General features: G+C 32.5%; 1 protein-coding gene across 2 annotated transcripts; it reads right to left on the reverse strand.

The window, feature by feature from the left end:
• Window positions 1-2,183: 2,183 nt before the first annotated feature.
• Window positions 2,184-7,374, reverse strand: LOC133290769 (uncharacterized). Of its 2 annotated transcripts, XM_061488886.1 has the most exons (10): window positions 7,183-7,374; window positions 7,018-7,046; window positions 6,850-6,917; window positions 6,345-6,410; window positions 5,640-5,680; window positions 4,656-4,792; window positions 4,326-4,416; window positions 4,145-4,216; window positions 3,390-3,502; window positions 2,184-2,656 (listed from the first exon to the last, which is right to left on the reverse strand). In XM_061488886.1, the coding sequence occupies exons 1-10, from the start codon at window positions 7,260-7,262 to the stop codon at window positions 2,535-2,537; spliced, it is 819 nt and encodes a 272-aa protein (XP_061344870.1). In that variant the 5' UTR covers window positions 7,263-7,374; the 3' UTR covers window positions 2,184-2,534. The 2 variants fall into 2 exon arrangements, with proteins under 2 accessions (XP_061344870.1, XP_061344874.1); XM_061488890.1 differs by having other exon boundaries at window positions 7,018-7,340.
• Between the last annotated feature and the right edge of the window lie 8,224 nt (window positions 7,375-15,598).

Raw genomic sequence — 15,598 nt, forward strand, 5'->3', positions numbered from 1 at the left:
CGTTTTGAGAATGAATATAGATAATTTATTTACAATTCACTGTAGAAATATTAAAGCCTTAATTTTTAAATATAAATTTCAATATCAACTTAAGCTTTAATTTATTATTGTATATGTCAAATCCCTTTTTCATTTTTTTTTTTTAAAGTTATTGGTATCAAATCTTACAGGGTCATCTCTTATTTGACAATATTACCCTTGCACTACTTATAACTTTTTTTTTCATTCCATTAGATTTGCTAATTTCAAAATGTTTTGAAAATCGGATTGAACTGACTAATTGAACCGACCAGGCGACCATGTTTCTAATCCATTCATTCCATAATATATTGTTCATTTCAATCACAATTAGATCATTAATTTAAGGGGAAATATTTTCTCATGTTGTTGAAAAAAGTATTTTTTATGTCACTCATATATTGATTTACATGTTTTTTTTTTTTTTTGGTTTTTTAATGGTGAAATCCACCTTAAATATGTGTATGTAGGGGGGAAAAATTGACGTGAAAGAAAAAAAAACAAAGCCCTTAATTCAAAGAATTGAACTATAAAATTCTCGGATTTAATTTTTAAAGCATTTTCCAAGACTATTCATCAATGGAAGTGAAAGTGAGACTTTCATTTTAGATGGTGCTACGGTCCTTTCCAAGATTTGAGGCATGCATTCATCAGGAATAAACATTTGAGCTTTTATGATAATTTATGTCCCCCAAGTTGTATGGCATGTTACTGATCTAAATAGCTGCCTTTCGATTACTCCTATAAAATTTGGGAAAAACATATATCTTTTTAAAGGATATAACCTTATATTATTTTAGATTCTAACAGTTGATTTTCGTCTATCAACAATTATAATTTAGGGAAAAAAGTTTCTGATGTTACTTTAGATAACTTTGTCTAATGTTCATCGAAACGACGTCGTTTTGGAGTTGAAAAATTAAAAAATTAGAATGATAAAGACTATTATAACCCTGAAATAAATTAAAATTATAAAAACACCATGATTTCCGTCCCAAAACGACATCGTTTCGATGAACATTAGATAAAATTATCTAAAGTAACTTTAGAAAAAACAAACCCTATTAATTATATTAGGTCAAACTTAATGGCCAAATTTTTTATTAATTAATTAATAATTTTGATCCAATAAATTATAACCGTTGATGGACAGAAATCAACGGTTAGGATCTAAAATAATATAAGCTTACATCCTTTAAAATGACTGATGTTATTCCCATAAAATTTTAAAGAAATTTGGCTTGTTCTGTTTTTCAGAAATATTTTTTTCTAATCTATTTTGATGTAAACAATCATTTTAACGACAATAAGCCCATTAGGTCAAACTTAATGGCCAAATTTATTATTAATTGATTAATAATTTTGATCCAATAAATTATAACCGTTGATGGACAGAAATCAACGGTTAGGATCTAAAATAATATAAGCTTACATCCTTTAAAATGACAGATGTTATTCCCATAAAATTTTAAAGAAATTTGGCTTCTTGTTCTTTTTTTCAAAAATATTTTTTTCTAATCTATTTTGATGTAAACAATCATTTTAACGACAATAAGCCCTTATTAATCTCTCAAAAATATTTTTCTTCTCATAATAACGATCTGTATCACCAATAGCTATTTTTAAATACTCCTAGTATTAACTTTAGAACCTTTTAAGATGAAATCAAATTTTAAACACTCACTACTATTGGCCATAAAAATTTACCTAAAATTTTCATTTTACATTATAATATCCCAAAGTCCATAACAGTCACGTTGAAAGTAACACATATAAAAATCATCACCCAATAAACTCGTTTACATTAAAAATAATTAAAATTAAATACATAATATTTTCTCAAAAGAAGGAAGTTTAATATTTAAGGGGGGAAAACCACATTGTAATTTAAACATCTTTTGTGGGAAGATAAAAAAAGTGATTTGGTCTTTCACTAGTTGATATTTTCCCCCTTCACAATGTTTTCTCAATATTTATAAAATTCAATACAAATTCATAGCTTATATGGTTCAGTAACTCCAGCTGAACTATGGGGCTTCTAGAAGAGCTATACTGACACAAAATTAGGGATGCTGTTAAGAGTTACTGAGTGTACAGTTGTTTTGGATGAGTTTAACACATGACAGTTCCTATACCTGTCGAAGATTTGGTGTATCTTGTGGCTTTGAAATAATTTCCTTTTCATCATAAATATAAAATGATCACCCATGACGTCATATAAGTATTACACACTACAAATAACCAAGATGATAAACAAATCACACATTCAAAACCTAATAAGGAAAAATATACGTATAGCTTACTACTTGCTGACACTATCATATGTTCATATTTAAATACTTTATAAATAAAGTAAAAGAAAGTACTGGGAACTAAACGCCATCTGTGTTGATAAGACGCATATTTTGTTAACCAAAATTTGTTGCCAAGCAATTCTGCATTGCGCACACCTCCAAATCACTTCCAGTATCGCAGCATGGTTTGAGAAATCTCATGTTAGAGACTTAAAAGTGCATCTACTCACTCTCTTCATCACTATTGACTATGTTCAAATGATTCATGTTCTTTTCAAGAGGTGGAAGCCCATCTTCAGAATCGGAAGAGTTTTGAATTTTATCCTTACTTTCAAGTGTCACAACTGTCCATGCAACAGTAGAAAACACAACACATTAGGACAAATTCCCAATATATTAGATGTATCTATAGGTAACAATCTTTTCCTTGTGATACAATAAAAAATCAGCACCCACACAGTAAAAACAAAATGCATCAGAAGCATAATTATGGCTTTATGTGCCCCATCTGAAGTACTGATATAAAAACACATTGCTGACTGACAAGGCAATAACTTTCTGCTCGATCTGCCTTAGAAAAGTTGATGTTATGCAATAGGCCTATAGAATAGAATTGCGAGAGAAAGGGAGGAACAAAAGGTTATGACCACAGTGGATACGTGTATGCATCAGTGATATCCATGCGTTCTCTCATTTGGATCAACAAAAGCAGAGTCATGGCATACCTTCCTAGCTAAATATACAAATGCTATAGAATATGTTTAACAGACAGGAGTAAAAGGTTAAGTGAAACGTGAAACAGCCAGAAAAAAAAAAAGATTCAAACCCCAATAAAAGGTGGTCTAATGCATAAGGCATTAAGACTACTACTATTACGTGGTCTGGAGAGAGTCAGCTGTACACATTCTTATGCCCATAGCGAAGAGGCTGTTTCCACAACCAGAACTCATGACCACCACCAGGTCACAAGGCAGCAAGATTACAGTTGTGCCTGTGGGCCAAGACCATCCTCTATACTGGAGATTAATTAGTTATGGTTTCCATTGTGTAAAAAACGATATCACAACCAAGACATACCTTCACTATCAGTAGGAGCCCTTGAAATCTGACTCTCTTGTGACAGCCAAGCATTTTGAACAGAAATAATATCAGCACTATTTTGGCATTTGGAGTAGGCATTCAGTAATTCTCTGCATGTATTTGCAGAAAGTTGTGAATATAAAAGAGTCTATGAAGCCATATGTAATTGAGAAACATATTAATTGAATCCCAATGTTTAGTTATGTATCTCATGGAAACAAAACAATTGGAATGAAGGGCCTAATTAGGAGATAATGACAAGCTAACTTACAGCCTAATAATCATAGCTAATCAGTAACTAGTTATTTACACGTGCCTAACCAATTCTAACATTTTACTTGGTTCAGTGAATTGATAATACAGATGTCCCAAAATTATTTTTTTACAAAAAATCTGTTCATGGTTACATACAGCGACAGCACTCAGCAGGTTCTACAGCAGTATTCATTTGCAAGCCATTTTTGCTTAAGATTTAAACTCAACTCAACAGGGTAGAAAATAAGCTTTGGAAAGGACGAAGAGTCAGATATGTAAATTAAGGATAGTTTTTTATGATCATAAATTTGAGGGTTTGAAAGAAACCAAGAGGGGCTCTGTGAGTACCCGGTTGCTTTTCTCATTTAATGGATGGGGATAATTTATGCCATGCTGGTATTTCGACTTGTGCCCTCATATATATCAGAAGTGAAAATAATCTTGATTACAAAAAAGAAGATAAAATAACAAAATTATATAAATGAAACATATCATACCCATTCAGAGACATAAAAGCGTGACCCCATTTGAACTTGTCAAGCAACAGATTTGCTGTTTCTTCTTCCCCACTTCAAGACCATAGCAAAGAACTTTAGCCATAGAGAATTGAGAAATGAATTATAGAAACACACCAAAGATAAATATATCATCTAATCACAGATGAGGCCATTTTGGTACCATATTGTCAAAGCAGCAGATAAGGCCTCTACACAAGATAGCTTACATGGCCGACCATAATTTACCGGATTTGCTGCTACAAGCCATGGCACTGCAATAAACAGAAAATATGATAAATTGATTATTATCACCTAAACAAGACAAGAAGATCAAATGCATTGGCGCTAGAAGAAACTTTAAGGCATCATGAACAACTACAATGGTACTTGTGTCAAGCATGAATTTTCTCATGCACTAGTGTATTTGAACAGAATATAAACAAACAAGTATGCAAAACCAAGAAAATAAAACGAAATTTGAATATATTCATGTTGGTGGCTAAGTTCATACAGAGGCGAGGAGCACTGCAGCGCAGCCTCACAAAAGGCACATCATCTAAGCGTGCCCATGAGCAATCCACAACAGCCAATCCTCTCTCCTTGATTAAAGAGTAATCTTCTCTTGAGACACATTGCTTTCCAACAGGACTGCCAAAACATAATTACAATAGATAATCACTATTAAGTGAACACAGGAACTTGCAATATATAGCTACTTAACAATCAAAATAGAATGCATTGTTTTAAAAAGTTAACTTAGTGCCCATTTGGTCTTGCTGTGAAATTTTTTGCATTTTCAAGAATTGCTTTCTTAAAAAATGCTTCAATAAAAATGTTGTTATATAGAAACAACTTTATCCAAACTTTTCATTATTTGCTGCTTCTTTTGCTTTCAAGGAGAAACATAAATTTCTTGTTTCTCTTTAGAATCAGAATTTTGCCTCTGATGCCATATTTGTATCCTGTGGCTAAATACCTCAAAATATCAAAATAAGTGTTCTTTAAACTAAAAAACAGCTTTTGTCAATTTCACAGCATGGTTAAACAGACCCTTAATGAAGGGACTAACAGGTGTTACGAGAGCGTTAACAACACTACTAGTGGAGACTCATGTATGGGGTCAACCCAACTTTCTACCATCCAATCAACCTCCTCTGCCAGTTTAAAGGCCAACATAAATGATTGTTTTCAATGATCGATTGCAATCATTTACTATCTGACACAGCATAATGACTAAATATTCAACCAAAAGCTTTAGGGCTGCAGCAAATTTGACAAAATAAGTTATATTGCAAGAAAGAGACAGGTTTATAACTGATTGAAGCAGAAGCCAAGAACATCTCTACAGTTCTAATCTTATGCCAAATCAACTAAGTGATAAAAATCATGAACCTGTTGACATGATATGTTATAATATAAAGATAAACCATGTTCAGGCAAAAGTAACAAATTGTTTAGGCATATAGTGAAAAAAAGATAGTTTAAGACCAAGTACCTTAGAACAATGCCCCCAAAACCATTACTCACACGTAACTCCTGCATAAAATCTATCATAGTCAGGAACACTAACATATTAAGCATGTTTAAATAGTGCAATTAGACCTACCTAGAATACTGAATCAATGATGACAAATATTAGGTGAGAACGTGAGAGGAACTAATCTTGAGTGACCATCCATGTCAGATTAAATGGTCAATATTAGCTCCTCTCACCTGATATGCTAAGAATATATGTGTGTGTTTAAAACCATTAACCAACCCTTTATAACATGAGTTTTTTTTTATACAACATCACTAGATTTTTCGATCCAACAAATTGTAACAAAATCCAAGTTATCTGAGTACTGTCTACAGATACTATGATATCTTGATAGATCACTACAGCAAGTAATTACCACAAATTAAAGTACTTGTGCCATTACAAAAACTTGAGATGTCTGCTCATTCATTAATCTAAGCAAAAGCTTCTCTTCCATGCTGCCTTGCCATCAAAAGGCTGCCTAAACTCAAAGGACTATCCTATTTAAAAAATTAAAATTCTAAAAGGATAGTTCATCTTACTGAAGTTGTCTTTTTGGAAATGCCTCTTCATATGTATTTACATATACATGATTATGCCTATATATGTAAACACATACATATACCAAATCATATGTAAAAAATAATTGGAGAATGAAGAAATAAGAGACCAAATACTTGCTTTTAACAAGCCCAGTCTTGAAAGCTTGCGTCCAGTGCATTTTTTGGCATCGCATTGCCCAAAATCCTGAGTTAACATCATGAACAACAATTACATCCAAAATATAAAATTACATGCCATGTAAATATTAGATTTGAATTCAGTGATGACATATACAGTAATATTACGCCAAATTGAAGGAACTTTTCCCAATAGGAGGGAAGACAGAAAACCGTACAGTTATAAATTCTTTTTAATCCCAACTGATTAGATGCTTCAAATTTTGATACAAACAAAATAAATAAATAAAGATGTTGTCATTGTAAAATCCCATATATATAGAAGCATGCACTGCTTCCTCAATATATATAAAGACGTAAAAAAACAAGAAATATAAATCCCATATATATAAAAGCACGCACTGCTTCCTCAACATCTCTTTAATTTTTAAACAACAAGAAATAATAATAATGGATAACTAAAAACCTCAGTCAAATTAAAATTAGGAAAACGGTTATATGCATACCCACATTGCAAGCTTTATTTTGGGGACAGTGACCGTGAGCTCTTCCTCCTCCACACCCCCACCAACTTCTGCAGTTAGAAACATATCATAGTGGGGAGAAAAAGTTAACATCTTTTGTTTGAAAACAAGAACGGGAATTGAACAAAAGATGGGGTAATCGACGTGCACCTTGAACAGAGCTTTGAGAATCTTCCTCTCTGAAGTACAGTGAGATCAATAACCAAACCCTCATGAATAGGAAATTAAAAGAAAAATAAAATAAAATTGAAAAGGGAAGAAAATAAATAAAAAGAATTGGGCACGAGGCACAGATATTGGGAAAGAATTTGTTACAGTAAGAGTTGGTGGTGTCGACTTGATTGACCACGATGGTCGCGATGAGTTCTGAATCTCTTTTGTCTATTATTGCCCATTTTTGCAAAATCATGCGAACCGGAAATCGGTCACAACAACAGTATGTTGCTCTTGTCGATGCTTGCTGCTTTTGGTTTTGCTATTCACTTCATATTTAGGTTTATTTGTTCATGTTTTGGTTCTACTAACGCAACAAATAAATAATTTAAGGGTTTTATTAATCTCATGTTAAAGGAGATAAGTTATCTCATGTCATAGAGATAAATAAACTTGTGCGCTCCATCTTCTAAAAAAAAAAATAGCATAGTCATCGAAGAGTGTGTAAGAGATAAAGTTGTCACATGTAGCATAAGAGTAATTTTTCTCATAATTTAATGGGTCCCCAACTTTTCGTGTTCCAAAATTTTGGATCCGTGAGCAATTACAATTATATCGATAAAAATAACGTATAATTAAAGGATTTAAATTGTCTCCTTTTACATGAGACAATTATCTTATATCAGTGAGTATAAAAAATTGAGCCATTTTTTTTTTGAAAATGGTGGGATTCACAAAATTTATTTTTATGGCACGATGCAAGTTATCTCTTATTAAAGAAGATTAATAAATCCCATAATTAAAATAGGAAAAAATATTTCTCTGCTCACCGGAGATAAAGTTATCTCCAATGAGCTTAAAACGACGTCATTTTATGATTATAAAATTAAAAAATTATAATAATAAAGACTAATATAACTTTGCAATATATTAGAATTACAAAATCATCTTAATTTCGGCCCCAAAACGACGTCGTTTTGAGCTCACCGGAGATAACTTATCTCTATTGACTAGAGTTATATCCCTTCCCCTGCCCCCATCGAGAAATAGAATAAATTCTTTACCCATTAAAATATTAAAGTTATTTTTTTTCTCTCCTTCGCATTGGCCGGCAACCTTATGACGATAGAGAAAAAAAAAACATTTTAAAATTACAATTACGTCTTACCAATAAGACATTCCTGTAACCGTATTTAAAAATCCAGCCACACCATCGACTCGGTCGAGGTCAGGGGTCACGGGTTTAACCGGAGGGTGACGGGGTCACTTTGCTTACCCGGTTTTATACATAAAAAATATGTAAATATATATCCGATATTAAAAATTCAAAAAAATTAAAGCACCAATCATTAAATATACAAAATATACTTAACATAATTCAACCAATTACATCCATAAGTCAATATTCACAAATTAATCAAAGTATCAAAGTATAAAACACATTCCAATTGAGTTAATGAAAATTTATATCATCACACTCTAGCACTTTTTGTCCTTCTCATGCACTTACAACAATATGTGAAAATAGATCATTTACCTAATAAAGAATAATGGAGGAGAGGGGATGGCACGACCAATTAACGTTGGGGAGAGAAGAATCAGTATAGTGGATGAGATTATCGAACGAGGGAGACTGGGTCTGGATCTGGAAGAGAAGAACGGAAGAGAAGATAAAGAACGATTCAGATTTCAGATATAGTTATAAATCTAGGCATCAACGAGTTTTTGTTTTGTTTTGTTTTTTGTTTTTTTATACATCAAAAGACATCATTTCGTGTATAATTTTTAAAAAAAATAAATAATGCAATGCCCCCTTTGACTCCTCTAACCCCGGGAGTCACGGGTTCAACCGAGGGGTTAGAGGAGTCAACGTGTAAGTAGGGTCTAGCTATTAACCCGAACCTCAGAGAGAGGGGGTAGTGACCCAGCAGGGTTGACCCCAGGGTGAGGCGGGGTTTTAAAACATTGGTTGTAATTGGTTGCGGCAAAAAAAAATTCTTTAGAGAAACATGAGAAGTGATTTTGCTAATTTAATATATAGGTTCAACGTCTCTTATATTATAGAAGATAAAATCGTTTCTTGTACACATAAAAAAGTTTTATCGGGCCCATACTTTTTTTTCTTACTCTTCTCTTCACATGACTTCATATGGACCCCATATATTTTTATATGTGTGTAAGAGATAATTTTATCTCTTACAATAAAAGAAACATCAAACCCTCACTATATATGTATAGGACAAATTATTTGTCATTTTAAATGACACAACTTTATTTTATTTTTAATGAAATTATGTTATTTTGGTGTGTATTTGGCAGTGTCTTAAAATCGGACTGGCCGGGTCGACCTCGGTGACCCGGTGGGTTCCCCAGTCTGAGCGGTCATTTGGACCAGTTCTGCAATCAACTCGGTTTGGATTGGTTGACCCGGTCAAGACCCGACGACTCGGTGACCCGATTGACCCTCTCTCTTTTTTTATAATATTTTGTTGTTTCTGAGAACTCTTGAAATAAATCATGCTCATATTTTGTGGTAAATATGATTAAAAAGTAAGATCAAAATAAGAAGGTATTTTTGATTAGTGCAGTTCGTTTATGTAATTTAGTTGCATATTATAATGATCTCAAGAAGTTAAGTAGGGATAAATACTGATTGTCTCACCCTTAACGATGGACACTTTCTCTTAGTGTATATTTCATGCCTACCATTTGATATCATGATTTAGTTTATCTGAGTTATGTCAAGGCACAAAATGTGCATTTAGCTTACATTACAATTTTAATCCAAATTTAGAATATGGTCTAGAGTTAGAAGTCTATAAGTATATAATATTTGCTATCATGGAGAACCAACTTATTTTTGCAGCTCATTGATAGTTTTCTTAGGTGAATTTTTAATATAAGTAATACGTTTATGTTTTTTTAATATGTAAACAATAAATTCGATTGAACTAATGACCCAGTGACCCAGTACCTCGATCGAGTCAATAACCGTTTCGAGTTGTAAAACACTGGTATTTGGTATTTTTTTACATTTTCTCTCTTCCATAAAATTAAGAAGAGAGAAGAAGGGGAAGAGAGAATGTAAAAATTATCAAATACATATCAAAATGATGTAGTTTCATAAAAAAATTGACACCAATTTGTGTCATTTCAAATTACAGATATTATACAAGAAAATAACAAATACTTTTCATATATATATACCCCTTTCAGTATAGTTAGATTATAATATTATCCAACGGTGAAGATTTACTATATAAAATAAACTCTTTTACTACTTTCGATCTCTTACCGCCTCTTAATTTTTTTTCTCTCCTCTCTTTTCTCTCTCTTTAATGGCGCTTCAGCATCAAACAAAGGTGCAAGCTTTTTTCTCAATTCATTCAACCCAGTCATTGTTATGAGCATTTACATAAAAAATTGAAAATGAGTGTCAAGAAGAAACAAACCCAGATGCCCTATGCTATGGGATCAGGTAGGGGTATTCATCAACAGATCCAAACCGATTCAAACCGTGGTGACCGAACCGATAACCGATAACCAAAAAAAACCGCAAATTTTAATTGGATTGGATCAGTTTTTGGATGGGTTGATGAAAATCGATCAAATCCAAACCGATCCAATATATTAATTCCTTTCTACCTACTTGGATCTTTCCCCAATCATAGCCCAAAAGTTTTTAAACCCAAGACTCATTGGGTATCAACTAAACCCAAGAAAAAATCTAGTCACATCTCATCAACAATTTTATCTTTGTAGAGTTTCATATCTCATTGCCCAAAAAAAAAAAACTATATTATAGTTTACTAATGCTTTTTGTATTTAAAATAATAATAATTTACAAAGCCAATATATACAAAAGATATTATTTGCATAATAATCATGGAATAAATTTTAGGATTTTCAAAAAACCGAAAACCGATCCAATCCAAACCGAAAAAAATTGGATTAGATCGGATCGGATTTGAAAAAAAATTCAAACCGAATGGATGATTATATGAGCAAACCGATGGGATTAGATCAAATGATTTTTGCTTCCAAAATCGATCCAATCCAGATCGCGAACACCCCTAGGATCAGGTATGCATATTGTTGGGCGTATCAGAGAGAACAGAGATCATTTTCCCACTTCAAGGTGAAAAATAAGATAAGAAAAAGAAGGTGATAAGTTAATTCGATTTCAAATTTCAACAGCAAAATAGAAACGTTACGGTAATCGTGGATTCATTCAAAGAAGGGATTCTTCGTGGTTTTCATTTTTTTGTATTTATGTGGTTTTTGTCGTGTTCAATTATATCAAATTCAAAGAATTTTAAAAATTATATTTATCCAACAGAATTATCATGCCATCAATTATTGATTGGATTTAGATCCAAATATAAATTAGATTGTGAATTACGCAAATCGATAGAGAGAAAGAGTGTGGGAGGTATAAGGAGAAAGAAAGGAGAAAATGGTTTATTTTAAATAGTAAATCTCCACCATTAGATAAGATTGTAATCTAACGATATTGAAAGGGGTAGACAAAGGTAGGCAAAATAAGAGTAGACAGAATAACCTATCCTCCCCCCCCACACATATATATATAGGGAAGAATCCTTTAACATCGGCGTTAAACTTAGAAATTTGACATCAAATCCTAACCGTTGATTTCTGCTAATCAACCATTATAGTTTTCGTAAATCAAACTTATTAATTAATTATTAATTTTCAATAAATGATGACCGTTAATTAGCGAAAATCAACGGTTAAGATTAGTGTCAAACTTTAAATTTTGACAACTCCGGTATCACACGATCCTATATATATATATATATATATATATATATATATATATATATATATATATATGTTATTCTGTCTACTCTTAATTTGCCTACCCCTTTTAACACCATTATATTATAATCGCATCCAATGATGGATATTTGTAGTATAATATAAATATTTTACTCTTTTCATTCTCCTTCTTGTCTCTCACCCTTTCTCTCTCCTTCTTCTTCTATCTATCAACCAAGACAGAGACAACTCATTCTACTGTAGAATTGTATTCAGTGTTTCTCTTTTAAATAATAACATATGATGATGCAACTCATTGTATTGTAGAATTGTAGTAATTGAATCAGCAAAAAAAAAATTCGATTAATATATTTGTGCCCGCAAGTCATTGTATTGTGGATAAATCAATCAACATTTTTGTTTTCTTTCTCAACCACGAAGGTCTCCACCCTCATTTGCACTATTCAACAATTTAGAGGTCCTTGATATGAAAATTCCCTTTTTATTTATTGGATTTTCTTCATTTTGTTGGGGATTGAAATCATGGGGATGAGACTGCACCCTTTTGTTATCTCTGCCTTAAACCTAGTTTAGGTGTTTAGAATTATCGATTTTACAGTAAAACAAACTATGAAGAAAGGAGAAGAGAGATGTGTTGAGGAGAAAGAAAGGAGAAAAATGATTTATTTTATTTCGCAGATCTCTACCATTTGATGAGATTATAATCTAATGGGTATTAAAAGGAGTAGGCAAGGGTAAGAAAAATAAAGGTAGGCAGAATAACCTATTATATATATATATGGTTATATTTATCTCATTTTAGATGAGATAACTAAGTTCCCTACACACACAAAAGATGGGTAGGTCCTACTTCTTCTTCTTTTCTCTCTCCTCTTACTTATGGGTCTCACTTGCAATCTTGTTTCTACAACATAAGAAAATTATTTTCCATATATATATAGAAAAAATATTTGTCCTTTTAAAAGATATAACCTTGTGTCATTTTAGATCTTAACCGTTGATTTCCGTTAATCAACAGTTATAATTTATTGGGTCAAAATTATTAATTAATTAATATTAAGTTTGACCTAATAAATTATAATCATTGATTGACAGAAATCAACGGTTATGATCTAAAATGACATAAGGTTTATATCTTTTAAAGGGACAAGTATTTTCCACATATATATGGGAAAAATATTTCTCAATCAGCTTGAGATAAGTTTATCTTCGACTAACCCCAAACTACGTCGTTTTATTTATTTATTTTCTTATATCAATTGATTCACTTTTGAATGGTTATGATTACCTTTTTCTCTCTCTATTCCTTTATCACTATTGATTCATCTTTGTACGGTTATGATTTAGTAGCTGGAGATAAAATTATCTCAAGCAGCTTGAGAAATGATAAGTCCTATATATATATAGTTTATATTTATCCGCTTGACGTCTAACAGTCAATTATTTACCATATACATAGGTGACAACATTCAATATGTGAAATCATGACCATATTAAAGGTGAAAGCATTAAACGTGAGAAATCATAACCATACACATCATTGTTGGACGTCAAGCGGCTGGAGAAATAATTTTACAATATATATGAAAAATCATTCTCTCATTTACATGAGAGAGTTATCTTATGCACTCTCACATTGAAAATAATGTCACCATTTTTTTCTTTTTTTTAATGGGCGATGGGTCCCACCACAACATGTGTGAGATACTTATCTCCAATAACATGAGAAAATTGAACCCTCTGAAACACGGACACGCCATTTTTGAGAAAAATTGCGTGTCCGACACGGACCAGTTAGGACACTCGTCCGACACGCGGTCAATTTTTTGGGACACGTTGACTAGTGGGACACGCGAGTTTGACCGAATTCGACACGCGGTCAACGTATGGGGACACGTTTTGCATTTTTTTTTTTTATAATCTCAGGGAACTCTTTTTTTTTTTTTTTTTTGGTAATCTCAGGGAACTTATTTTAAAAAGAGTGATTTGTTATTTGTTTGAATAACAATTTGTTATTTGTTATTTGTTTGGATCAACAGTAAATTATCCATTTATTTGAATAAATATCAAGCAGAGGATATTAAATTCAAAAATGATAAATTCATTATTAATGATGATAATTTAATAATTATGTCATTTTAAGAGAGAGAAAAATACAACCTAGTATTTTTTGTATTTAAAATTTAAAAAAAATTACTCACTTTCTCTCCTATGATTTAAATTTTAAAAAATTATCGATATATAATTATCAATATCGTATGATACACGATATGATTTGTACGATACGATACAACTTAGAAGCATACCGATACGTATTGTGAGGTGTATTGTACGAGACAATATGATACTGTATCATACGATACGATACATGATACAAAAATTAAATCAAAATCTAAAATTTGTAATATAAAAAATAAGGATTTTTGACCCTTTTGCCCCTAATTAAATAATTAATAACCAATTTGCCCCTCCCCCAGAACTATCCACCATCCTGCCCCCATTTAGTCGATTAAGTTGCACTTTTAATCGACTAAATGGGCTAAACTCATAAATTATGAAACGCGAATTTTAGTCGACTAAAAACTCACCTTAATCAACTAAATTGTTTGCACTTTTAGTCGACTAAGAACATTATTTAGTCGACTAAAGATCGCGAAAAACCCTATATCCAGACCTCTCTTGGCCTCATTTTTATTATATTCGAAATCAAAACTCCTCTCTTGGTCTCTTTCTCTTGTTTGTCAGCTGTGAACCTTCCAATCACCCTTCCATTTCATCCCACCACCTCTAAGGCATAGTAATTGTGAAATCATTGTCATTTTCCTTTATTTCTCAATTGTTTCCCCCAAATCCGAACCCTAACCCCTAAAATCTGATTCCTACCCCCAAAATTCGTGTGAAAGATGAGCTCAAGTCCAAACATGTATGTTACCATGATTTACTATGATGGAAAGCATTATGAAGGCCCCAACGGTGTTCAATTTGAAGGAAAAACGAAAATGTTGAAAATCAAACGGGGCACTACGTACAATGAGCTGAAAGGGAGAATTAACCAAAAATTGGGGCTACACGGCAGCCATGGCGTTCAACGGATGATCGCCAGGGTAGAGTCTACAGTTGGTAAGGATGCTATATTCTACATTGGTAATGATATATGTGACGATGAAGATGTGGACTGTGTCATAGATGCAATTGTGGACCGAAAATTTCAAAACTTTATTGAGATATATGTTGAAATAGACTGTGGTCAATCTTCATCTGCACCTGTGCATGGAAGAAGTCAAAGTCAAGAAGACACAGTGGTTGGTTTATCTGCACCTGCACCTGTCTTAAGTCAGATACCATTGAGGGAAATAGACGAGGATGAGGATGAGCATGACGAGGATATGGACAGTGAAGACGATGGTGAACCCGAGAGTGTTATTCCGCTGGGTGACACCTCAGATACGGGGGTTGAGATTCAGACTTGGTTGGAGAGAGGGGACGAAATGGAGCGATTTAGTCGATTAGGGTTTGAAAATAACCCCGTTTGCGAAATGGGAGGGTTTTTAAAAAACCTGATCTGCGACATTTAGTCGACTAAATAATGTTCTTAGTCGACTAAAAGTGCAAACAATTTAGTCGATTAAGGTGAGTTTTTAGTCGACTAAAATTCGCGTTTCATAATTTCTGAGTTTAGCCCATTTAGTCGATTAAAAGTGCAACTTAATCGACTAAATGGGGGCAGGATGGTGGATAGTTCTGGGGGAGGGGCAAATTGGTTATTAATTATTTAATT

The sequence above is a fragment of the Gastrolobium bilobum genome, unplaced genomic scaffold (assembly GCF_033153095.1).
Source record: "Gastrolobium bilobum isolate Gb01-03AN ecotype WA unplaced genomic scaffold, APGP_CSIRO_Gbil_v1 utg4377, whole genome shotgun sequence".
Classification (NCBI taxonomy): domain Eukaryota; kingdom Viridiplantae; phylum Streptophyta; class Magnoliopsida; order Fabales; family Fabaceae; genus Gastrolobium; species Gastrolobium bilobum.

Bases quoted from the DNA above. Each gene is read 5' to 3' on its own strand.
- LOC133290769 (XM_061488890.1), bottom strand. From the start codon at position 7,276: ATGATTTTGCAAAAATGGGCAATAATAGACAAAAGAGATTCAGAACTC. The intron at 5,681-6,344 runs GCAAGTATTTGG...GATTTTATGCAG, and splicing joins CAAGACTGGGCTTGTTAAAA to GAGTTACGTGTGAGTAATGG. The intron at 4,217-4,325 runs GTACCAAAATGG...ATGGTCTTGAAG, and splicing joins TCTGCTGCTTTGACAATATG to TGGGGAAGAAGAAACAGCAA.